At 37.0% G+C, this 27,183-nt stretch overlaps 1 protein-coding gene across 1 annotated transcript; it reads right to left on the bottom strand.

The window, feature by feature from the left end:
* Positions 1-6,330: 6,330 nt before the first annotated feature.
* On the bottom strand, positions 6,331-20,986 carry gnrhr4 (gonadotropin releasing hormone receptor 4). The gene is made up of 3 exons (XM_015008155.2): positions 20,471-20,986; positions 7,647-7,851; positions 6,331-7,571 (listed from the first exon to the last, which is right to left on the bottom strand). Exons 1-3 carry the CDS (start codon positions 20,984-20,986, stop codon positions 7,108-7,110), a joined length of 1,185 nt encoding a protein of 394 aa, XP_014863641.1. The 3' UTR covers positions 6,331-7,107.
* Positions 20,987-27,183: the final 6,197 nt, after the last annotated feature.

A 27,183-nucleotide genomic window follows, 5' to 3' on the forward strand; every position in this document is an offset into this window, starting at 1 on the left:
AAACATTCCATCACTTTGTCCTGAAACATATATCCATTCAATTTATTTAAATCTCTCACAGATCTTTGATTTATGGAGAAGAGGGGACATGTCTTTAATCATCTGCTGTCAGAATAAAAAATAAATAAATAAAAACTTTCAGCTGTGAAAAACAGATTCATAACAAACTCCTTAGGGTGAACAATAAGCAAAATAATAAAGATGCCCAAGAGTGGCTTATTTAAAACAGAGTTTGAGTAGTGTGGACGTCTACCATTTAATATTTTCTTACTTTTTGTGGAAGAAGACGGAAATACAACAGCACTGGGTGTAGTTGTATTTCAATCAGCAGTGCTAGAATTTATCCCTGACTGAATTGGATATTATCTGTGCAAAATTGACACAGTCTTGCATGCCAACCTCGTTACACAGCCAGTCTCTGACTGAAATGTCAGTCTAGCCCTCCACACATATATTGTTGAAATCATAACGATATTAAATTAGTCATTTCTCATACATGTGAGCAAGTCAGTCAATAATGGGAAATGGTGGTTTAATGATTCAAATGAACATGAACAAGTTTAATTTTGCAGCCATACTAAATGTCAGAATGTCCTTTAGAGGGTAAATTAAGCCAGAGGCTTGAGGCACAGATAAGGTGCAGACCAACTGGGTGTTTATTCACTAATACTGAACAGCCATAAAACCCTAACATGTTCCTCAGGCCAAAAGAGGACTCAGCAACAGCTCACAAGCATCTTAACAAGCAGTCTTTTATAACATCCTCAAATTAACAAACCTACCATGAAACAAGGGAAAACACACGCACACACACACACACACACACCCCCACACACGCACACACACACACACACACACACACACACACACACACACACACACACAAAGCATTGTATTTATAGTCCTGCTGACAAAAGAGCCAGAATGTAAGTAGCTGTCAGTCAATAGGGCAGGTTGTGTTCAGTGTGGGAGGCTGTCTAAAAATCTGGAGACCAGAGCCTCAAACATCGAATCTCCCAGCAGTTTCAGCCTCAACAACAGAAAAAAAGGTTTCCTGTACAAAGTCTGTTAGGCCTGAAGGTAGAGAGGATATATAGGAGCTCAGAAATCCATGTGGCAGATGGCCAATCCAAAGTCTTTATATACAAGTTACAGAAACAAAGATTGATACCATCCTTGTCAAATCCAAATGTTTTTTTATTACGCTGTGCAAAGTTTTAGTGTTTTTATTTGAGTTAATAAGAAAAAAAAAGATATTGTGTTAATGTTTGCAGGCTTTCTGTTCAGTAATTTTATTGACGTCTGATTGCTCATGACATATTAATTCACCTTCTCAAATAGAGACCTTCAACTAATGGCTCCCCACAAAATTGTTCATTTATCATCTAACCAAGCGCTAAACATCACTAACTATAGAAATTCTTGAAAATTGATCAAATCAACACAAAAAACTAAAAGAAGAGCACCTTCACAGATTCACTGTGACAGGGACGCTGAGGCCGACAAAGATACCAGATGTGTTTTAATAATCTTGACACACACTCTTCTAGGAAAGGAAAAAAAGTAATATCCCAGTAAATATTAAGCTGTATTTATATAGTATCAATGCAAACTGAAGCTGTAAGGAGGCTGAACATCCTTCAGAATGTGGCTGTTCAATCCTCACCCCTGTTGGTTAAAACATTTCTCCAACCTTCACTGTTTAATGTTTGATAGAGCCTTACGATTTCTTAAGACTTTAGAAAGAAGAGGTTATTTAGTGAAAGGATCATGCAAGGATGTTTGTTGCTGAACAATGAAATGTTGCTTGAAAAGAAATTCAGTCAGTGTTAACAAGAATAAAGTTATAAACAGGACAGATTTGTTATTATAAAGACATAAATGTAAAAAAAAGAAAAAAAAGAAAGTGGAACATACTTTTTACTGGCTGGTATTCTGGTGGTAACATTTTTAAATATTACTACGTGTTAATATTAAAATGATTAATCTCCCATGTTTATCCTATCCAAATTTAACATGTTGATGATGTTCTCATTTTCTCCTTCAATCCCCCAAAAATGATCATTCTTTAGTAAACCACATATCCAATTTTACCTGTTAAAATTACATTATAATAGGAGATCAAAATGTTATGCAATCTAAGTAAGACTGGCAGATGTAAATCCTAATATCCTTCTATTCATGATTATAAAGACAAGTAGATTCCTTCATGGAAGCCAAAGACTTTACAGTTCATGAAACTGATATGGGAAATCATATTTGTGAGAAAACAGCTTCATTTGTATGCTTCACACCTTCAGCAGTATATTTTGAATCTGCGGTGAGGATCTGATTGCCTATTAAAAACACATAGCCTTCACCGAAGCGGAAATTTTCTGGACGACACATTGACATATACGTCCACGTCAGTGTGCATGTGGATTTGCATTATTTTGTTCACTGCTGGCAAGTGAGAACATTGTCACCATGCAGACTTGTGTGTAAGGTAAAAGGTTTAATGCTACGCGAGTAAAATGGGGAAAATAGTGTGGATTTTAAAAGTCTATAAACCTCTCTTCCGTTCCCAGGATGTTGTAGGATGGGAAATGAGGCCAAAGTTTCTCCAACTTTTTTGTTATATATTTCTAGTACAGTCAACTGCAATTTGGTGAAACTGAATAGATCCAGCAAAACGACAGACAGACTTGCAGCTGTTTTGCAAATGAAAGCTGATATAAAGAAAGATGGAGACGTCACCTTCCCAACTTAAACAACAGAAATTAAAGCTTAAAGCTCAGTTTATAAAGAAAAGCTACTTTTAATTTTGACTGTAAAGAAAATTCAACAGATAAAACCAGTTTTTTTTTTTGTTTGTTTTGTTTTTTTACATATCTACCCAAATGTTTCACACTAATTGGAAATAAGCCATTAAAAGACGTGGTGGGAAAAATAAAACAGAGATGAGAAGCTTGCGCAAGCATACAAATTTCTGGAGCACACACCAACTTTCATCTTAAAACCATTAAAACTGCAAAGAGTTGCACAGAGATGTCAAGGCCACAGAAAAGTGCACAACAACCTGGTGATTAATGTAATAAATAATGCTAAGCAAATTTCCTTAATCTGCTTACTAATACTTTGTCTTCCATGAGTCTCTTCAAAGAAACCTTTGAACAAAATGGGCAATACCAATTTTATATGCAAACCTTTGTCACAACAAAGGACCTTGTGTCAAGATGAACCATGTTCCTTGTTCATATCTTAAAATTATAAAGCAGGTGTAAAAAAAAATTTTTTTTTAAAATCAGGTGATGGTTTGACATTTAGCCCAGTCTCAGACATTTATAAACAATAGGGAAAAACAGAGGCTTAAGTATCCTGAGTGACCTCTTAAAAGATGATTCACGATGAACAAAATCAGAAGAATAAAGCGGACACAAAAGGTTTCGTGGATGACCAGCCTCCAGACTCGGCTCCTTTCTTTTTCCTGTCAAGAGGAAAAGCTCTTCAGTCCAACCTTTATATATACCGTCTGTCGCTTTCCGCATCAGAGAAGGAGCCATTTGTTATCTCGACAGTATTTGAAAGTGTTACTTGTGTATTAACTTGGCAGTGTGTCCATCACACTGCTGGCCATTCTAACATTTCGTATGCATCTATCTAAACGTTGTATATCAGTAGTGGTTGCACCTGCAAAACCTGTCTGCAAGAATTCCTTGTGACCAAATCTTTTGTACAAACATTTAATTACACCAATCCATTAATACAACTAAAGAGCATAAAACAAGGCTGCCTCAATGAAATAGTTTTTTTTTTTTTATCTTTCAGTATCTTATCTTACTTTATTTTGTCCTTGAGCTGTCAAGTGGCAAGTTATAAGTTATTAGCTTTCTTAGCATCTTTACTCCACTCAGCTTCGTTAGCCATTATAACACCATCAACTCCACCATCATTACATGTATTATATACTAATCTTTGCTATTCTGAGAGATATCCATTGGTAATATGACTATTATATGCATTTCACTTAATTATTAGCTTAATTTCCCTGCCAGCTGGTGTTTATTGGTATACTACAAACAAGAGTGGGTAGCTTTAACTCATGCAACTCGGATAAACTGCAAATGATGAAGTTGTAACTGCAGAAATATTTACTGAGATTGAAGTTTTTTTTTAAAGAACAGTCCAGTTCTAGTACTGGTAAATTAGTTCAGTAAAATATAGTCAGTTGTGCCAGATGTTCACTTTGACAAAGAGATTAATTAATTACAATTCAATTTAAACATAGAGTCAATTCTTCACATTTGAAAAGGTTTGCTTTGGCATACAGTATGCCAAAGAATATTGGAATACTACAACAGACTACAACATCGAATTGAAAGAATTTCTGTTTCCAGTTGGATGAATTCAACCTAAAGAAAGGAAGTTTTGGCCAAAAACTTTTAAGTGTGAATATGTATCAGCAGGCTTCCTTCACCGGTGTTGAAGAGTGGGTGTGTTACTTCGGCCATGCCATCTGGTCTACAGAAATCTGGTGTATGAATTTCATATAATGTTAATGCCACTTCACTTTCTCCTTAAAAATGAATTATAAATTATTACCACCCACATTAGACTAAGACAACTGGCCCCAATGCTTTTCCAAAGATGCACTCTTATGTTTCAGTTCTCTTGAAATTGTTTTAGAGAAAATAAATCTTTCAGCTTGACTCATCGCAACCGATTACATTTCTGAAGCAAGGACCCTCTCAGAGGGGGAAAACATGTCCCTTTGAAAAGTGTCGCTCATGAGGAGTATCTGCTAGCGTTCTTGACCTTGTCATTTAGTGGAACATGCCATGTGTGCTCCGGGTCACTTGTGAGCTTTACCTCCTGAATACCTGAGCATGTACCTGCCATCCTGTCAGCTCTCGCATGTCCAGTGAGCTCTGCAGAGAAGACAACAGCACACACTTTTGCACACATTTTGTCACAACATCAAGGTAGAAGAATAATTATATTACTTCACATATTATGTGATGCAAATGCAGATACTTTGGTAGATGCACGGCCCCATTTTTAGTAGGAGGTGTTCAAACAAGCAAAAATAATGAGAGTGCTAAAATGGCTAATAAATTGAAAATATTACATAAACGTATGAGACACTAATAAAAAATTAAAAAAAAACACAGGAACAATAACTGAGTGATGTTTTCCACAAAACAGTGACATTATCGGTTTGTAAAATTAACCAGACGACAATTATTTGTAGAAAAAGTCAAACTACTCTTCTGTAAAAAATATATGCCAAACTGTTGTCACTTCTAAGTTTAAAAAAGTTAACCCATTTGTCATCATTTAAAAAATACACTTTGATTGAAATGCTCATTTTCTTCTATCCTGCGATGAGCTGAAAGCTAATGTTCCTTAAGACTGACACATTTTTTCCTAATATCTTCATAAAGCAAGAGGCTACTGTGCTACGTGATGTGACTGCTCTGTTACATGAAGAGAGACTGTCAGTCTGACCTTAAATCAAAATGCGTTTAGGATGGAATTCAGATCATTGAGGTACAATTGATTTTGAGGCAGATATTTTGTATTTTATTATAAAAATAGTGAGATACTGACAACACATTAAAACACACAACCGAGCTGGCAACAACAGGCAAATATGTGTATTTTTTTCACATTATAAGAACCAGTCATGAAATCCAATTAACATCACAAAATCAAGTGTTTTGCCCTGATTTGATTGAAAACTGACAGTAATCCACAACATAATGAGCTTAGAACACTAATAATAATCTAATAATCAATAAGTATTCAAGTGCCATGCAAAATATTTGAGCGCATAGAGAACACAATAAATGCAAATAAGCAAACAGCTGATATTATATTATACTGGCACAGAAGTCTATGAAAGAATTTTAGCAGGTCCAAAACTTCCTACATCTGTAGGACAGACACTGTAGTGCTTGTTTACATTCCTGTCATCCAGATGACCTTTGATTGTTGTAGATCAAAACTTTATATAAACACGAGTCCCGTGTAAACAGCAACATTGTGAGCATATTAAAGTGTCTTTGAATAAATTAAAAGTCAATATATACATAAAGTAAAAGACAAAACAGCGCAGCTTTTAATCCCTCTAAGAATCATTTCAATTTTGTCAACTTTATGTCTCGCCATGGAAAACAAGACCAGCCATTCTAAACAAAACGACAAATCAGCAAGCACATCCACATCAGCTGGGGGGTTGGATTCAACAAGTAAGCTGCTCAGAGTTTTCTTTTTTTATATATACATAGTTCCTTAAAGAATAAGACTCAACCAAACTATTATGAATCTGGGAGATTAAATTTACACTTTGGAGGAGGTAGGAGGAAACATCCACCAGCTTGGGAGTTGTGCACAAATCAGACAATTTATGATGAACACCATGTTATAATGTTTCAAAGACAATTTAGACAAGTGTGTTGAATGAATTGTAAGTAAATTAAATTGTTTTGTTGTCATTTTTTTTATTTGTAAGGTATAGCTTTATATGTTAGGATAAAAACTCAAAATCTTAAATAAATTACGAGAGGTTAATTGAAAACAGGCTTTACATAAAATGCACTTTTCTGATGTATATCTAAAGCAGAGGTAGCTGTTATAAACAAAAAAAAAAGATTTTCTTGCTAATACTAAACATCTTCTGCATTAGATTCCAGTCTTGTCTTAAAGGAAACTTTAAACTGAGCAATGAAAAGACAATAGTGTTTATACCATGGCTGCAGCAGACAGCCCTAATGCAGTCAATAATCATATCATCATATCGTCAGCAGTGGGTGTGCTTTGTGAGCATAAATTTGTCAAGTTAGAAATTTTTTGACTTTTTTTTTAACTGTGATTTTTATTTGTTTATGTTTTTTAAGAGTCACTGTCATCATGAAACTTTTGCTGCGTTCTATGGATGGTCTCCTTCATTCTTTACAAAAACAGTAGCATGTTAGATTTTGCATTTACTTTTCTAAATCTTTTCATTCGACCTGGGTGTAATTGAAATGAGATATTTCCAACACTTTTAGACTTTAACACATTAGGCTTTACATAATGAGATCAATGAAGCAGTACACCCGCTTTTCCCTGAAAGGCTTTAAGCCATTAAACCTTACTCACTGAAATGACGGGACAGGAGGCATTTTTTAAGTTGCTGCTGTCACTTTCCTCCCCTGTTTGTTTACCGGAACCACCAGAGGTGATCTGCCTGCGAGATGATAAGCCAGACACTTGTACCAGACAGGTGTTGTTTTCTAACTCTGTGTGGGCGGTCGAACTTTGACGACGTCTCCTCAGACCTTGACGAAAGTGAATTGTAAACAGGCCGTAGGTGATGGGGTCCAAACATGCATTGAAGAGGCCAAATATGAACAGCATGTGAGTGAGCGAATGAGAGACCGTCTCCTCCATTTTTTCAGGAAACAACCAATACCACAAGCCAAGCAGGTAATATGGTGTCCAGCAGATGATGAAAGAAGTCACAATGACGATGCTCATCTTCAGAGTTCTCATCCGAGCTTTCGGGATGTTACTGTGAGAACGCCGGAGATGGATGTCTCTGGACAGAGCTGGAAAAAAAAGAAAAATATCATCTTTGATCTAGAAAATAATTTTGACCTGAAGAAAAGAGACTCGTGACTTACTGTTATTCTGAGCCATGCGGCTGGATATCTCCACCAGGATTCGCGTGTAGCAGAAAATCATGATGACCAAGGGCAGGAGGAAGAGGCACGTGAATGTGAACATGTTATAGAGGGTCTCCTGCCAGCGATGGATAAAACTACCATGGGTGGTGCACTGGGTAAAGTTCTGAGGCACTGTTATGGTCACGTTGTGGAAAATAAACATCTGTAGAAACAAAAAGACAACAGCTCTATTAACCTGATTTTAACGTCACAGTGGTTTGTTCTTTGTTCTGATGTGCGCAGGTGTGGAGCCAGCAGGTGGCTAAGGGCCGCCTCATGAAATTGGACGAAGTAAAAAAGTTAATTCTAATAAATTTCGTAGTCATACATTTTTAATTTTAGATTTCCTAATACAGTAATTATAATAAAATGTAAATAAAAATAGTCATGCTCATCTTTCTAATTGGCTGACTGTCAAATCTATGAAGCTGCTTTGCTCCTCAACCAAAGCATGAAATGGACAAGTTTCCGTTAAGAAAAAAAAAGACCAAAGAAATGATCCAGCAGCCGGGCTGTGAAGGACGCTGCTGCAAACAGCACACAGAACTGAAGGCCAACTAAAATCAAAAGGTATGAGGCAACATTTATGCTAAACATAGCATCACTACTTTTATTCCAGTAGTGAATAAAAGTGAGGGAAGAACATTGTATAAGATGATGTTTTTTTTTGTTTTGTTTTTTTTTACATATTTGTGGCATTGCATGTGGGCTTACAAAAGGGGATCCCTGAATAGAAGCTAATGCTGTTTGGGGTTTTTATAGTCCACCTCTGATTGGATGATCTTCCTCATGGTGTCTCCTTTCCTGGAAGAGCATGTTCATGTTAAGGTGTGTCCAGAGATTCAAACACAGAATCAGCATTCTGTGTTCAGACTTCCTGGTTCAGGAAGTGGCCTCATTAACCAAAACAAAATCAGACTTCTCTTTCTTTTTTTTTTTCTTTTTTTTGTACGCCTTCGCTCTGCTTAATTTTATTTTTGCGTTTTGTCATTGATCTATCTGTGTGATTGTTGTGAAGCATTTGGTCAGATGAGGCTGTTGTAAATGTGCTATATCATTAAACTTTGTCTTTCAGTAATTTTTTGAAGCACAATTAAGTTGTATCCAACTCAGTATTAAATCCAAAAAGGGAGACCACCAAGACATCCAGAACACCTATTGCTATTAAACAAAGCAAAAAACTTTATCTTTTGACCAAAGATAAAGTTTCAATTTTTGATCCTTAAATCTAAATATCACTTTCAATCTTGTCTTCCCACTTTCTACAACTTTTTCCATTTCTAATCAGTTTTAGGCTGTTTTTAATAAAGTGACATGAAATCATTCAAATTGAGGGCATAACATAAGCTGAATTTAAACACTTGGGTGACCCTCAAAAATGAGAAGAAGTTTTATCAGGACATTTGATGCGGGTTTTGTAGCTGCTCATGGTAAAGGGAAATGAGAAGCAAAAGTATCTGACTGGAAATGAATTAATTCATGATGTATCAGAAAGAAGATAGATTCTATCTTCTTTTACATACTAAACTTTTTTTGTAAACCTAGCAATTAAGTTTTTTTCTTTATTTCTTTTCTTGAGTCAAGATTCCCACTTACCTTTCAGAAGGTTGACTGCTCTGGTCATTAAAAATGGAATGCTTTTTTTTCAGGTTTTACATAAATCACAAAATTACATTAATGTGCAATAATTTCTGCAAGATTTCCCTAAATCCATTCATTACAACTCAGTTTAATGGGGCAAACAGCATCAGTTCAGAAAGACTTTGCCCTTTAAGAGCAGACCTGTCTTTCTTTCCTTTTTCAGAATAGAAAGGACATACAAACTAAGGTTTAGTCACATTTAAAGAATAACTGAACTGTCAATTTGCCCTTAAGGTTTCCAGTATGTAAATGGCGCTGATGTTTTTTTGTTTTTTAGTTGAATGCAGTATTGGTTTCAAAGCAATTTGATTCACAACTGGGAGACATTATACATCTTGAAAGTAAAACAACATAAAAATAATACAAATTAATCTTAGCAACACAGACCACAGAAAATTCACAAAAACACTGAATTGGTGTAACAAGGCCAAAACCTGCAGCTCAAAAGGAATATGCTACATAAACGCTCCCTATATGCTTAGGCCATTTAAGCTTCCTGTGAGCAACATGGAGTTTTGTTCACTTTCATTTCACAACCCCAAAGGACAAGATGGAAAATAACCAAAATAAACCTTTTCGTTTCTTTAACCAATGTTGATTTCAATTTTCCATTTTGATGCTGGATGCATGCCTCTCATGAAAATTAGATTGGCAGTGAAGTGAAAAAGAGTAGTCAAGTTTACTTGAGCTGGTTTTGAACTCCTGCATGCAGTGCTTGGAAATTTCATTTATCAAAGAATGAGAATCTGTTTCAATAATAAGAGAAAGATTAATCTTTGTCTTTAAGACCCGTCTCACTGAACGCAGTCAGGAGAAGAGCCCTGAACGCAGTCACATCACATCTTTATATAGTCACAGCAAGGAAAAGACCCACCCAAAGTCTGATCTTATCTCTGTTGCCAGATGGACCACAAACACAATCCTTACCCCCAACTCATAAACTATCCCTCACCTCTTGGAGGGAATGATTTTATGGCAGGAAAGAAATTTCAGGAGAAACTTCTAATTCTTTGTCAGTTACTCAAGGGTCAAACAAGGGTACAAACTACATTCCACACATGTAAGTCCTTTAAGACAATTGCCAGATTAAGCATTTTACCTAAGATGTCTTCAGGTCTCTTGTACTATCACAGCTGCGGAAACAGCTAAACATCTTGCAGAAATACAAAAACACAGCAGATATAATCAGTAAATAACTGGCAAAAAATAAACATCAGTTCCATCAAAGATGAAATAAGGCTAAAAACAAAATTTTCTATTACACTAATCTATATGTACGTGTCAGTCACACTCAACAGTGTCTGAAACTTCAGGAGAAATATATCCAACAACTCAAATGTTTTCGATCAAGATCCTATTTAGTTCTGAAAGACGGAGTCAAATTACACTCTGCACATCCTGCACAACAACCTGACCATAGAGTCCAACATAACGGATCTGAATTGCATTTGTGTCTTCAACAAATAAAATACCTCGGCTCATCAGAACATCAAAGAAACAACAACAAAAAAATCCTCAAATTTTAAATGAGCTGAGTACAGGGAAAACATTTTTTTACAAAAACTTATTCCATCTGATACTACAGAGGTGATGATGCAACACAAAGGTAGACATTTGCCTGGCATATATTTTCTGAAACCTGGAGGATGTAAGCGGTACCTGCTATGCAAAAACCTTGGATCTGCATTTTTTGTATTTTTGTCTTGCAAGTAATGTCATTAGTAAGAATCAGTGAATAGGGAATTTTTTTTTTTTACTTTTTTTGTAAATATCACCAAAATCTTCTACTACAAAAATGAAGCACCAGTTTAAACCTTTAATATTTTCAAGCAATATTTTGTACCCATAGCATCTGATCCAATGTGTTTTACCAGTTTTCAATTAAATGTGCAATGTGCAGCACATGGAAAAGCAAGAATATCAGACCTAAATATCCAGATCCCAAAATATAGTCAGTGTGTTGGATCTGACACTGGACACAGATCTTACTGAATCTGGAGGGTGTTACCCTCCATACACTGCAGTTCAGTGACTTGCCTGTGCAGCCAGCTAAAATAGATCAGAGCAGCTGTAATTACAAAAGACTGAGAAGTCTTTTGTAATTACAGCTTTGTCAAAAGTCTTCTTTTGACAAAGTTAACCATAATTAAGTGGATGTATTTGACATAAGAAAAGTATATTTTCTTGTAGCAATGAACAACATACAACAACTTTCGATTTATGGAAAATGTAATTAAGACGGAAGATTTGCTTCATTTTAGGAGTCCCTGTGTAACAACCTAACACCATGTGCAAATTACACTTAGTGGCCTTGACCTTTCCTTTGATGCCATGGTAAATGCAAATTGATACGGTGACCTTCCACAGCAGAGACACAGAGAAGTGACCAGAATCCAGCATTCACTGCATTATTCTGCTGTGAGATGAGAGTCTTGGAACTCAGAGGCTGCAGCATTAAAGTCAACCAGCTTCCATAAGATAATTTCCTTTTTTATCTTTTAAAATATAGTCAATAAACAAACAAAACAATAAACCGAATGGGCTTTGTGAAATAGGGTTCATATTTCAAAGAACTTATTGGAGAAGGAAGTAAGATGAAAAATTGTTTCAAGGGTCAGCAGTTTTATTTATTAATTTCTTTCTTCTTTATCAAAACACTTGAGCAGTCTTGATTTTTACTTGTATGTTCTGATCCAGGAATATTAATATTGTTGGGCCAGTTGGGGTGTCGAGGATGACACTGTATCACATGGATGACATTGTTAACACTTCCCCGGCATCCTGGAGCAGTGAAGCTGGGACAGGGTGCGTGCGCCTCAGATGTCAAGAGTTTATTCTTCTAAGGCAGCCGAAATTGTTTATTTTAGACTCTGACCAATTTTCAAACCTCATCAGTTCAAGGAAGACCAGGATGGTTTTGTCCTTCCCATAGAACAGCTAACACCTGATTATCACCTTCAGAGAATTGGAAATGGGACAGTAGGGATTTTGTTGTCTGATCCCCACTATCCCATTTTGTAGATTTGGAGAAGACCTGCAAGCATTGTCTCTTTTTCTGATTTGCGCTATATATATATATATATATATATATATATATATATATATATATATATATATATATATATATATATATATATATATATATATATATATATATATATATATATATATATATATATCACTGCTGCAATTTGATCCACTGTTGCCTAAATTGTTAAATTTTGCAAGAAATGGTGAAACAAACCTGTGGCTAAACTAGGAACACAGACAACAGGTGGGACTAAATACACACAGGGGTAATCAAGGGAACGAGACAGGGAACAGGACCACACAGAAAAAACTAAAAATAAACACACAGAAACACGGATCATGACAGAAATATTATTTGACTCTTGAGTAGGTACTAGACTAATGCAATACTTTTTTAAAACGTGCTGGTAAAGAATTCAGACACCCTTCAGAATGCTGATTTGATTATTAAGAGAAACTGCATAAAACAAATCAGCCAAAATCAAAGCCGCTCATGAATTTAAAGTTTCTCACTTTGTGAAAGTGATGTATATACTGTGTAGTAGCTCCTATTAGACTGTGACAACGTTGCACAGCGGCATTTTGATATGCAGTGTGGATACAGGTGGACTGTAACCTTTAGGTGTTTCTCAGCAGCAGTGATGAGTCAGTAAGCCAGCTGCTTTCTCCGTCTCATACTGGGCTCTTGTTTTGGTGGAATGTTGCTGTCTCAATAATCTTGTTTTGCTTTGCAGGCTTTTTATTTGAGTGCACCTTCATGTCATCTTTCACACAGCAAATTTGGAAGTGTTCCATCAACTTCTACAGAGTTGAATTCAACACTTTGAAAGCGTCTATATTGGTCCACTCTGGATGGTGTAGAAATTACACTTTTGAAAGTGTTATTTGTGAAATAGTTGAATCAACACTCACAGTACTTGAAATTAAACACACATCAGTGTTGACTTACCCAACACTAGTGTATTTTGTCAAAAGTTAACACTATCAACGTGTTAATCTAACAGAGAACGTTGTAAAGTATATATTAACATAGAAATCTGAATTGTAAAATGCAACTGGCAGGGTGTGCTGTGGTGGTGCAGGGGTTAAGCATAACCCACATATGGAGGCTCTAGTTTTCAATGCGGCTGTCGTGGGTTTGCTTCCCGGTCTTCCCCTTCTCTCATTACCCACATTTTTTGTCAATTTACTACCAAATAAAAGCCACTACAGCAATTAAAACCTTTTTTTTTTTACCAGAAACTACTGGCCATCAAATATTGCTCTGTTTTTTTGTTTCATTCTTTTTTAAGTGTCGCCATGGAAAAACAAGGACTACCCTGGCCCTCGTGGTAAATTTGATCTAGAACCAGCCTCCAAACCTAACTCTTCACTTGTATACACATTTTAGTAACACTCTTTACAATACCAGAATTTTCACATAACTTTTGTACTTTTGGAGCTCTGCCTGTGGACACATTGTGATTATTAAATTAGGTATTATGATCAGTTCCTCAGTACTTGAGCAGTTTACCAAATACATTTTACACTTGCTTAATTAAACATGTATAAGGTGTACTACTCTGATTGGAGTACAATTTTGGAGTACTCTATGTATGAATGATTGCTCTCTGGATCACCTTTTTTTTAAGGTTTTGTTGGCTATACTTGCCTGTATTTAGAAGTAGTTTGACAGGAAAGTGGGTAATGAGAGAGGGGCTGTCAGCTTAACGGTATGATAGAAAAACAAAGAAAATAACCGGACATTTCCTTGTTATGTCTTTAAGCTCAATAGTTTTTATTATTATTATTATTATGGAACACGCCAAGTGTCAATTTTCTCATTTTGATGGAGAATATTAGCAACGATTAGCCAGATTTACCAAGCTAGCTCTGATAAATGTTCAACTATGTGGGGCTTCTGTGCTATATAGAGATTTGAGAGCTTTAATTCTGTTTTATTTTTCTGTTTAAAGACTGAGTGATCTATTTGTTTAATTTCTTACATCATCAGATTATTTCACATAACATTTCATATTATAAATGAAATATTACACCAGTGGAACTAGTAGTTGTTTTAATCTATATTAAGGAATTATTGACTTAAACAAGCTTCTATATCTTGCTCAGAAGTTGCTTATTAATCAGTTCTGTCTTATTTTAAGTGTACTAACATATTTTCACTAGAAACTGGACAAAAAATATACTTAGTAAAATTTTGCCTTCAAATGATACAAATTCAACTTTACTGATCCCAAAGGGAAATTAAATGCTGTTATAAGTCATATAGATTTGATTAATGATGACATTACCCCAACCATGAATTTCAGTAATTAAATTCAAACTAATCAAACTCAATTTCATAGAAAATAGTCCTAAATAATAACTAATTAAAATGGATTTTAAACACAGAAATAGTCTAATTATGGTAAGGCTGAACAATATTACAATATCATGAAATAAGCGTCTTATATTATTCTGTATCAATGTTTTTTTTATTAGTTTTTATGTTTTAAATATTTGGAATACTTTCCTGTTTTATCCATAGTTTTCACACCACAATGTTTTTTAAAAAAAAATTTCTAAGAAATTATGAGGAATATAACTTCAAATTACAGCTCATAATCGCCTCCCATAGAGAGACAGTAAAGGCATATCATACATTTTCTGACTCCTTAGAGTGTGTTGAGTATTTCAGTTGTCAACTCTTGTGTCCCTGATGTCCCTGGATACCACTGGGATAAAAGAAATGTATCTAGTTTGGTCAAAAGGTGTGGAAAAATGTGTATTATTTTTGGTTTGACAAGCTCTAGTGACCTCTGTGTTGGTCAGAGAGACTCAAAACCTGGTATAAATGAAAGCCAAGAGTGTCCCCTTTAAGAAGATACCAAACACTATGTTATAAACCTTTGACAAATGCCCATACCATGAGCCTAAGCCAGACATACACCAGTCTCAAAAAACATAATTTTTCCAAAGGGGTTGTTTACTTCAAGAGCTGATAACTATGACTCAGCTACCATTTTAGAAGGGCTATCATACCAAAATATTAACTAGAGACATGTATCTTTTAAAAAAATATTGATAGACTTTGCCACCCTGAAATGGACAAATATGTCAAATTTTGGCCTCTGACCCATGGACTAGCTAATTCAGCCGTAAAGTTTGTTTTTATTCAAACTTCAGCAGTTTTCTAGTTGTTCTGCTGAGGTATTGACTTCAATTTGTGACACCACGCAAATTGATGTCACAAAGAGAATTGATGTCACTCTTATAGAGCAAGAGTGACATCACAGAGGTGCATGGTCATAACCATTTCAGAAGTTGCAGAGCAAGTAGGATTGTCTCCTAAGAGATTGATTGCGAAAGCTTTTCAAGCTAAAAAGCCAATTTCTAACAAACAAAGGAAAATACTGAGTAGTTTTTGGATTTGTGTAGACAAAACCGATCAAGAATGAGTCAGAGCAGCCAGGCGTCGTCTTCTGATTCAACACAACAAACTTTAGTTTTCGATACGCAGAAGCTCCAAACCATCTTGAAAGAAGTCAGCAGGATGACTATCGAGAGACAGACTCTGATCCAAGCAAACGAGGAGCTGAAGATTCAACTTATGAACAAAGAAAAAGCTGCACTTGAGAAAGACAAGCTGCTTCGCAAAAAGGACGATGAATTAAAAAAACTGTTTGAAGTAAACAGTATTTTAAAGAAGGATAACGCCACACTGGAGCAGAAAAACACCGCCCTGGAGAAGGAAAAGTCCTCCTTGGAGCTGATAAGCGTTGTCCTGGAGCAGAAATGCACTGCACTGGGGCAGAAAATCACTGTCCTGGAGCAGAAAAAGACTACCCTGGAGCAGAAATGCACTGCCCTGAGGCAGGAAAACACTGTCTTGGAGCAGAAAAACACCGACCTGGAGCTGGAGAATACCGCCTTTGAGGTGACAAACGCTTCCCTGGAGATGGAGAACGCCAGCCTGGAGCAGAAATTGATTACTCTGGAGAAGAAAAACACCATCCTGGAGCAGGAGAAAGCCGCCCTGAAGCTGGAAAGCACCGCTCTGGAGCAAAAAAACACCACCCTGGAGCAGAAAAACGCCGACCTAGAGCTGGAGGATACCGCCTTTGAGCAGACAAACGCTTCCCTGGAGATGGAGAATGCTGACCTGCTGACCTCCAGGGCTTCGTGTCAAGTCCTATAGGTCTCCCGGCCGACCTCCAGGGTGTGGTGGAGAGTCCCTCTGGTCTCTCGGCCGACCTCCAGGGTTTCGTTGAGTGTCCCATCGGCCTCCGGAGCCTCGTGTTCCTTAGTTGTTTCCTTTTAATTCAGCTTTGTTTTCCACATCTGTTCTTCATTGGTGATTCTAATTATGTTTATTTATTGCTTCTAGTTATTTTCCTTTGTTCTAGTTTAATTAGGTTCCTTTAGTCTCCTTACTCCTTTGTGTTTGTATTTTGGTTGTTTCCCCTTGTGTATTCTTCCCCCCTTTCCTTTGCCACTTTCTCTATCCCTTCACAATCTGCTTTCACTCCCTCCACTCACACCTGCTCATCAGCCCAGGTCCTGCACAGTGGTGCACTTGGTAGCACTTCTGCCTTGCAACAAGAAGATCCTGGCTTCAATTCCCAGCCCCGGGTCTTTCTCCATGTAGTTTACATGTTCTCCCAATGCATGCGTAGGTTCTCTCCGGGTACTCCGGCTTCCTCCCAAAGTCCAACAGCATGACTGTTAGTCACTAGTTGCCGCTTCGTCTCGTCACTTTTCTCGTTTCTCCCTGGTTTCCTTGTGATCTTTCTGTGTCTCCAGTTTGTCTTTGTTTTGCATTTTTTTGAACCCTGGATGTTTTTTTTGTTTTTTTTTTTTCATTTTTGTAAGTTTGATTATTCGCTTTGTCATTAACACTCACTAACACTCATGTTGTTGAATTAACGCTGTAGTTTTAACATACAACACTTACACTGGAAATTGAACACTTTTGAATTTGCTGTGCAGCATAAACTCCTAAATAACTATTTTAAAATGCAAAAAGTTATTTAACTTGTTTGGAGAACATCATTTCCCACTACGCAGTTGCATTATTTTTATGTGCAAACTAACTGACATAAAATAGTTAGGTTTTACTGAAGTTATAACATCAGTAAAAACTAACTATTTTATGTCAGTTAGTTTGCACATAAAAACAACCCAGTATAACATAAGTAGGAACCAACTTAGATACTGATATGAAAATAAAAAACAGAGCTTAGAGCATCAGGAGGTCTTTTGTTGAGTGATTAACAAAAAACAAAAGAATTTCATGGATTTAGAAATCCATGAAATCCATATTTCATGGATTTCTAAATCCATGAAATATATATATAACGGGGCAAAAATTTATGTTTTCTGGTGGTACTTAAGCCAATATGGGCTGTTAACAAAGGTTTCCTATGTTCTCTCTGAGCCACATGATGCATTGCACTGCAACAGATGTCTTGTTATATGTTCTTTGTTTGTATGTCTCAGCCACAAATAAACAACAACCCAAAAACAAAAAAAAAAAAACAAGTTAAAACATTCCTTATCTGGCCAAAATCTACAGCTACATTGTAGGTGCAACATTATTAAATATTTAGTTATCTCTGCATCAAAAATAATGTCCAGAGTTTTTAGTTTAGGGCAGTGTTTCTCAACCTTGGTCCTCACCGCCCCCCCCTGTCCTGCATGTTTTAGGTACTTCCCTTCTGCCACACATCTGAATTGTATCTCTGGGTGATTAACAGGCTTCTCCAGTACTTGATGGTCACGCAATCATTTGAATCAGCTGTTCTGGAATAGAGGCACATCTAAAACATGCACAGCAGGGGGGCGGTGAGGACCAGGGTTGAGAAACACTGATTTAGGGAATTAAATGGCCAGAGCAAAGTGAATCCTAGCTTTGACAAAACATCACCAGCAGCAGGGAGAACAAGTTGGCTTAAAAAAAGGAGAGAAGTCTGATACAATTAAGTAGAACATAAATGGTTCAATGTTCTCCTTCAAGCTGGGTTACCAAAACATACTATTTCCAACGTACAAAAATAATAAATTAAATGGTAACACTTTATCTGAAGGGGTGTGCATAAGACTGACATGACACTGTCATAAACATGACATAACACCTGTCATGAACATAAAGAAGTCTTTATGAATGTTTATGACAGTTGTCATGAAGTGTCATTCGGTAAATAATTACACTTTTAATGCAAAGTTGTTCTAAAAGTTGCATTGAAAGTCCATTAAAAGTGCCAAATTTGCATTAAATTATAATTTGCAAAATCATGCAAAGTTGGCACTTCTAATGGACTTTTAATGCAACTTTTATCTGTATTCTTTTATCTGATTATCTGTAAGCAAAGCAAAAGATCTAGAACAGTGTTTCTCAACCCTGGTACTCACCGCCCCCCTGCTCTGCATGTTTTAGATGTGCCTCTGTTCCAGAACAGCTGATTCAAATTATTGCATGACCATCAAGTACTGCAGAAACCTGTTAATCACCCAGAGATACAATTCAGGTGTGTGGCAGAAGGGAAATACCTAAAACATGCAGGACAGGAGGGGGCGGTGAGGGCCAGGGTTGAGAAACACTGATCTTGAAGAACATAAAAGTCTGAACAAAATAAAGATTCTTATAGGCAGCATTTATGCAAAAGGCAAATATTTCTTTTTTGTTCAACAAACTAGAAATGTACAACACATTGCATTTCAAAATTGTATCCATCTCCTTCTAGCAGCTTATTGCTAAGTTGGTTTAAATGATTAGATTTAAATAAGAGGTCTGACTTATTCCTGTCTATTTTAGACCCACTGCACCATATGAAACACAGCTAATTTACAGGTATTGGCAGAGATTTTGTTTAGCTGTCAAGCTCTAGGAGTGTTTTGAGACTTGATTAGCGACTTCCTCCCTGATGTTTGGGAACCTGCAGAGATTCTGCAGAGCTGAGGCATGGACATGCTGCACCTGATCAAAGATCACAAAGCACAAAGATCTGATTTAATTTAAATGAAGAGCTGCCTCATTTATGCTCAGTCTCTCAGACTAATTTAATCACTCTGTAATTGGTATATTTTCAGAACCTTCACCCTTCTTTAAAGCTTGTTTTTGTGACTTGGACAGAAGAGGTTATGTGCCTTTAAAGGAGATCCTTTTAAAGATGTTGTAGCAATGTAGCAATAAAATTTTATTTTAATCATCGAATTAAAATGGTTATACACATGTATTGCATACAGTGGTTATGCAAATATGTATTTCCAGAACTTATTTCTGTCCTGGCACTGAAAAAAAAAAACAGAATTTAAGCCAATTTATCAGGAAATTATAATATTACATGAGACGAGTAAAAATTTTGTTTTTGACAATTATCCAGTATGCGATCACTGAAACTCTTTTCACAAAGTGTAACTCGCAACAGGTCATTCCTGAAGAAGGAGAATACTCAGAGTGTAGCATGCAAACGTATACCGTACATAGAAAGTTGAGTGGAAGGAAAAAGTATGGTACAAATAGTTGCACAAGAAAGAGGGATGGATACAACTTTGACTGGATTGTGAAACAAAGCACATTTATGAGCTTGGGGAGGATTCATAAGGCATGACCTGCAGCTGAAATCAGCGCTTTAAGTAATCTGGGTTTCTTTAACATCTCAGCATTTCCACCATGCCAGACCTCAGATGCAGCAAGTAAAGCAAAAATAAACTCAACAAAGTACTAAGTGAATACTGTACAGTCTTTTTTCTGTCAGTTTTTCTTTCAAATTCAATTTAATATGCTTGGCTTGGCCAGAGCACCAGGAACAGCCTGCATCTTTAGCAATGATCTTTTATGACCTCCTTGTGAATCTGCTGGATAACGAGTCAGCAGTCAAGTCAGCTGTTCTCTCCCATAGCTATACCAAAACAAGGCCATTTCTGTATTTAAAAACGTTTATTTACTATAATTATTATTCCGGCTTTTTGAACGGAATTACTGGAATTAATAAACTTTTCAATGATATTCAGACTGACTGAGATGCACTTGTATATTTTTTATACAACTGTGCTTTTGCAGTGGTGTAGAGTAATAAAAGTTTGATGTAAACCTGTCCCCTGATGTCAGGCTGAGATACATTCCCCCTTACCTGCGGGAGTGAGAGAATGAAGCTCATGGTCCAGGCCACGGTCAACATGATTTTGCTTTTCCTTTTGGCCTCGCTGATTCCCAGAGGATTGAGGATGGCAGACTGCCTGTCCAGGCTGATCACCACGGTCACAAAGGCGCAGGAGTACATCGCCACAAGCTTCATGAACATAAGCAGCCTGCAGGCGGCGTCCCCCGCCTGCCACTGAACCGTGATGTTCCACACCGCGTCCACGGGCATCACGATGAAAGTCACCAGCAGGTCCGCCACCGTCAGGTTCATGATGAGGATCCTGACGTGAGACTTGCGCTTTCCGCCTTTGCCGGCTGCCCACAGCACAATCAGGTTGCACACGGCGGACACGGCGCACAGAGTGAAGGTAATGATCACTCGGACTTTGGCTGCGGTTGAAAAAGTGGGGAGTTGGAGCGCGTTTCCGTCAGCGCTCTTATTGCAGTCCAAGGTGGTTCCCTGACAGCTGCCGTTCACCGTCTGATCCGTCAGCTGGTGGAACATAATGAACCCCCGGGGTTTGACTGACTGGACAGATGAAAGGGACACCTAGACTTTATCTTTGCCCAACATCTTCAACTGAGTCTCAAACTGAGAAAAACGAGAAAAAGTCTCGTGTTAATTGTTCTGTTTTTTGTTGTTGTTGTTTTTCCCCATCTTGACGCGACATGTGCCACGGGAGAAAGAAAAGATCTGGAGGTTATCTCACACCATTGCAGAAGGCAATTAGGAATTGGCTGCAGAATGCTGTTAATGACGTGCAAAGTCAATCTGACATCTGTATAAAAATGCATCATTGAAGTGTCCATATAAGGTTTTACAAACACACAACATAGCAGAAACTAGTAACAATTAATAACTGGAACTTATAATGTGGCTCATTTAATATCTCGTGCTACTAATTTTAGGTAAATATAAACGGACACACATGGAAATAAATCATGGGCTGACTGGTAGTATTTTCCGAGACTAAGTATGTGTCTTACCTGGATGCACAGGAGCCGGTGAGCGCTCGTACAGTGATCCCACAGAGCGCAGTCTGTTTCCACTGCAGTCTCTGCAGCTGTTGCTTCATTCAGCCGCTGTGACGCGCAGAGCTGCTGCTGGGGTCGATCGGTTTGACTGGAATATACAACACAATGTCATATAACCTCATAACACAAATGTATAGATTCAGATTCAATTAGATTGGAATTTTGCCTTATACTCAATGGAGATTATTATTATTTTTTTTCTTTTATGAAAATATAAAGCAGCGTGGATTTGTGCTTTTGTTTTATTGATTGTGTGGAACTCCACTTGTGTGTATCTTTTATTCCTTTTGATCCCATCAAAATTATAATTTGTAGCACGTTTATATGAAGTGTTTCCCTTTGAGGTTTATCTAAAATCCAAGGATTTTCCAGACTTTGCCATTCATGTTTCTTTGATTTTCTCCCACCAGACCTAACAATCCTCTGAGAATCTCACCACAAGCTTTAGTGAAAGACATACGTATAAAAGGCGGATAAAGATCATAAGCACTGAGTAAAAGTAGAATAGATCATAAATTGATTACTACCATGAGCTAATGATTTACGTGATCATTTGAGGTCAGTGTGTGAACCTCTACCCCAAACAGACGGTCAGCTCATTGAGTATTTATGTGATTATTCAGCTCATCTCTGCAGATTGTGAATTCATCGACACTTTATACATGTGTGATTGCTCTGCAACATAAATGTTAAAGGTTTTCCCAGATACTTCCTTAACCTCTAGGTCCTTGATAAAGCTTCTATTAAAAATGAATATGTGCCATTATTGGATATAAAAGCATGAACCCAATTTAAAATTGAACCTCTTTTCAGAAATCTTGGGACTGTTAATGATTAGTTTGAATTGATGCCATGGGGGGCTGTACCCCCTAAACAAGTCTCTGGAACCTTAGGAGCATTTTTTTCTGAATAATAAATGAAAAGTGAGAGTGATGAAATCATTTGCTGTTTTGTTGATGTTGACCACATAGCCGAGTGTGGTGGTATTGTAAGACACGGGGAAGAATAAAACAGACGTTGCTGCTTGGAGGAGTGACGAAACAACCTTCTTCAGCGATGTTCCTACCATCTGCTCCTTTTACTCAAAGAACAGGCTTGTCGGGGGTCCATGATTACAAAAGGACATCTGAAGGTGCCCTTGTTCCTGCTGGTTTACAACCATTTAACAACGAATTATCGGAGGAGCTTTATTGATCTGAACAGTAGGAGATGGAGACAGAAGAAGGAGGTGGGATTAAGAGGATTTTCAAAAATCAAATATGGTTCTCACAGGCTACAAAATGAAAATTTCACAGGAACCAGGTTGAAGTGATGTTTTGTTATTGTTGTTTTTTTTTGTTCTTTTTTTGTTGGGCTCTCTTGTTGTTTTCATGTTTGCATTCTCTTTATTTGTCTTAAAGCTGCTGATTTCATTCACCCACCTAATTATCCACTGTAACATTTTTTTTTCACTTGGTAGGTTACAGCAAAAGAATACACCAGCTCAGTGCACAGTTTTGCTATGTTACAATCACATGTTCCATTTTATTGGTATTCTACGTGACATATCAAGAGAAAAAAGTGTGTGATGAACCTCAATAAAAATTAGATGAAATTAATTCTGTTCATAAATCATCTAATTGGTTAAGTCCTCCTATGTGTGTGATTTAAACTGTCCCTCCAGTTTGTTGCATTTCATTGTGGCAATTCATGCAAAATTAACAGAGCCGTGCATAATTGTAAGATCATTGTACATTTTCTGCACCAATGGTCAAAAGCAATAGGTTAAGTGACTGCTTAACCCGTTCCAGGTGGCAGTATTTCTTACTTCTACTACACTGCCGCCTCAGCCTTACTGTTATTGTTGTAATAATATATGAAAGGAGAGTGTTGGAAAGCTTCTTAAAGAGGTAGAGTCCAATTTCAAGGTGCAAATGTCAACACCAAACTTCTTCTAAGCTAATTTTGATGTATAAAGTATTTTTATAACAACTGAAGGCAACATAGTTACTTGAATGTGTAGTTACATAGTTACTTTGAGTGGTCAAGCATGAGTGCCAATGCTTGACCATTCAAACTTTACTTGCCATAAAATGGCACTATGCGCCTGGAAAATATACAATATGCCCACCTTAATTCATCATCTGAATATAGAAATAATTTGGCACAACTGCAGACCCACTTGTCTGATTACCTTAATAGATTGTCTGGGCCCAGGGAGATCATAATTCAGATAACCAACAAAAATTTGTAACATGTCATAATGAGTTCCTCAGACTTACTCAGTGCCTATCTATGACAGGTACACTTTACCGCTAAATATTGTGAATTTTCAACTCATTGAAATTGCCTAATGATGGCAACTCCCTAAAGGCCTTGATAGCACCATATTGTTCTCTCCTTTCATTGTGATGTTGGTTGACCTTCGCTTTGTCACAAACAATGATCTGCCCTTTGGATTCATTTTTCAGACTTCTTGCTTTTGTTGTCACTTTCATTTTATCATTAAATAGTTTATTAGCTTCTCCGCCTGCCGTCCTCTGAAGTCGTATCTGCATTCTGTCCACCTGCATCACTGTGCATGACAGCTAATTTAATGGCATGTTGGTTTGTGCAAGGAATTTATGAATTAACATGTTCATTTAGGAGCTAACTGCATAAATCCTGTGTAAGCCAATGTTCAGTTTCCTGATGAGCAACCGAGATTGATTATCCTGCATTAAGTTAAGTTTTAAATTATTACAAGTGAAGCATTATGTAAGGCTTACCTTAGTGTATTTGCTGTCTTGTGGAAGGTTGTCTTTTGAAAGCTGACGCATCTAAAGTGAATCACAGACCTTCTCAACCAAATGTTGCTCAGGGTGAGAAAGTTCTGAAGAGTTTTTCTCCCAGAAACCAGGACATCATTTGAGCCATTTCTTTTTTCAGCTCAGGTACAGTTAGCTACTGAACCCTTATCTTTTTCAATACCACTATCTTGGAGACTTTATTGTTCAGCTGCGGGGTTAGCTAGTGTATTTTATTATTATTTTAATATTAATGAGAACTTATATATTAATATGCTACATTATCTTCCAATATTAACTTTGCAATATTCCAGAATGACTTATCTGTTGCTTGTGTGAAAAATGTCTTTGGCTCTGCCTGACATCATATCTGTATAGCGTCTCTGTGTGGATGACGTGTCTGACTGTAGCCTTTCATAGACCTCTGTGTGTTCTTTTTCCAAGTCTCCATGAGGAGATAATGTATCTCACCCGTCTCTGGCCGGCTGCAGTAGATACTTCGACTTGTCGTTATGGAAAAATAACTAATGGAACGATGGCTTAGGTCTAGAATGAGTCCCACGAAAACCATAAAAGGAGTCTAATAAAGAAAGCAGCCTGTAGAATCATTCAGCAGTGTAGCTCAACTTGAAAAAAAATAAATTAGTTTGTTGTGGGAGCACAATAGAAACATGGCAGACATTTGGTCATTTGTAATAACTTAAGCAGGGTGCCACTGTTCCAGAGAAAAATGCTAGAGCATGTTGGCTTCTAGACGGAAGTAAGTAAGCAAGTAAAACTTTATTTTTTAGACTTGTGTGTGGCACAACCAGCTGGCTATGGTTACATGAGCTTAGGGACCTTAGAGACATACAAATGTAAAAGTTTGGAGATGAGTGCCAATGCTTGACCATTCAAAGGCCCACAAGTGAGGATCAAATTCTAAATCTTTACTCTGAAGTGACAGGGGAACCAATAAATTTGGATAGGGAGTAATGTGATGTGCCAAGACTTTTGTGATTTGGCCGGAACCTGCAGATGGTCCAGACCTAGCTTTGCTGAGGCTGGTGAATAAAGTGTCAACATAATCCAATCATGAAGAAACAAATGGAACAATTTACCATTCAGATTATGAGACATTAATACTTGATAAAAACTCAAGCAAACCAGTTCAGAGACTGAATACGACCATCATTGGTATTCAAAGTTAAACCATAAATAAAATTTACCCCAAGTTTCTCGATGGAACACTTGGCATAAGATGCTAAAGGACCAACAGTGTCTGTTAGTCCCGAGCACAAACAGGAATTCCTGTTTTGCCTTCATTTAATTGGAGAAAATGTTTAGCCATCCAGCTTTTAAAACAATCTATGCTTCTGTAAGATGCCCAAATTGTCAAAATGAAATGGATAGAAAGATTTAAACTGATATTCAAACCAGAAATATTTCTGTTGTAAGGTGGGAGCACCACCATGCTGCACAAATAAAAAACATGTTGTTGAATAAATATTTTTAAAACATCAAACATAAAGAAACAGAAATGCCAGCAAGAGAGGACGTGTAATGAGTGTAAAATGCCATCAATTACTGCATTTCACTGGTCATTCTGTTAATGACCCAGTTCAAGGTTCCTCCTGGTGACCCTGAACTCTTCAGAATAATGTAAAAAAAAAAATAACTTTAGCTTCTTGCACTGACACATATTAGAAAAGGGAGATGAGATACAAGTAGAATAGAAGTGACCAGAGATTCATTCCCCACTTTTCACCCTGAATTGCTACATGTTTATCTTCCTTATCGGAATATTTCAAATTCATCTGTAAAGGAGGGTGATCGTATCCATAAGCACTTGCATTAATAACTTGCTCTAACTAATGTTAGATACTTAAAAGAACTCTTACATACCATCAGCCCTTAATCATAATCCAAAAAGTGAAACTAGCAGCTGGGAACATCATGGTATGGGCTGGCTTACAGTTGATGATCGTTTCCAAAATTATCTGAAATTCTTTAACTGTAGATTCTTCACACTTCAACAAATGAGTAAACAGAAGTTGTGTTTTTTTTTTTTTGTTTTTTGTTTTTTTTTTGTTTTTTGGTGATGTATCAAGTCACACCTATATGAGGCTTTTGTCTGATTCTCAGCTTGTCCCACTTCTTCACTTTGTGGCAAATAAGACAAACATTTTAGAAAGAAAGCAGATCTCACATTAAAGGATTTCATGTGGGAGACGAGTCATATGTCTGTGCAGTTTCTTTGTTTACAAAGAATATAAACGGTAACAAGATCGGGGGAAAAAAACACAAATTACAACAACAATGAAAAGTATGTTTGTTTTTAATTCAAAAATATATTACATTTGTCAAAGTGATACATTTCCAGCAATTGTTTATTGTTAATTTTGAAAATTGACTCCTAGCCAATGAAAACACCTAGTTCAGTTTCTCAGATTAGAAAATTACAACCTGAAAGAAGTTTAATATAAACTACTGAAGAGTAGTTTACTGCACAGTACAGCAAACTTGGGCTCATTGGGTTGTTAAATTGCAGCCTTCACCTCGTGCCATTGTGGGTCTGTTGTGTCTCGTCTTCCTCTTAGCAATACCGCACCGTTTCTCTATGAGGTTTATGTCTGGTCAGTTTGTTGGTCCTGATCCCGTCCTTGTCATACAGGTGTATGCCCCGGTGACACGATGTGACAGGAACTTGGTTTGGGGTCCGTAGCACATGGACCTAGTGTCACAAACATTTCTCTATAAAGGTTTTCACAACCAGGTTTGAGTTACTGCAACCAACTAGAAAACTGACAAAGATGAGTGTTTATTTTACAACAATACAAGACAGTTGCTGAGCAGGTATCTGAAATGACTGTGGCGGGCCTGACTCACTTTAACCTCCTGCTTTGGGAAATAAAAAAAAAAA

Source organism: Poecilia mexicana, unplaced genomic scaffold (genome assembly GCF_051168715.1).
Source record: "Poecilia mexicana isolate PSO_F unplaced genomic scaffold, ASM5116871v1 scaffold_6, whole genome shotgun sequence".
Lineage (NCBI taxonomy): Eukaryota > Metazoa > Chordata > Actinopteri > Cyprinodontiformes > Poeciliidae > Poecilia > Poecilia mexicana.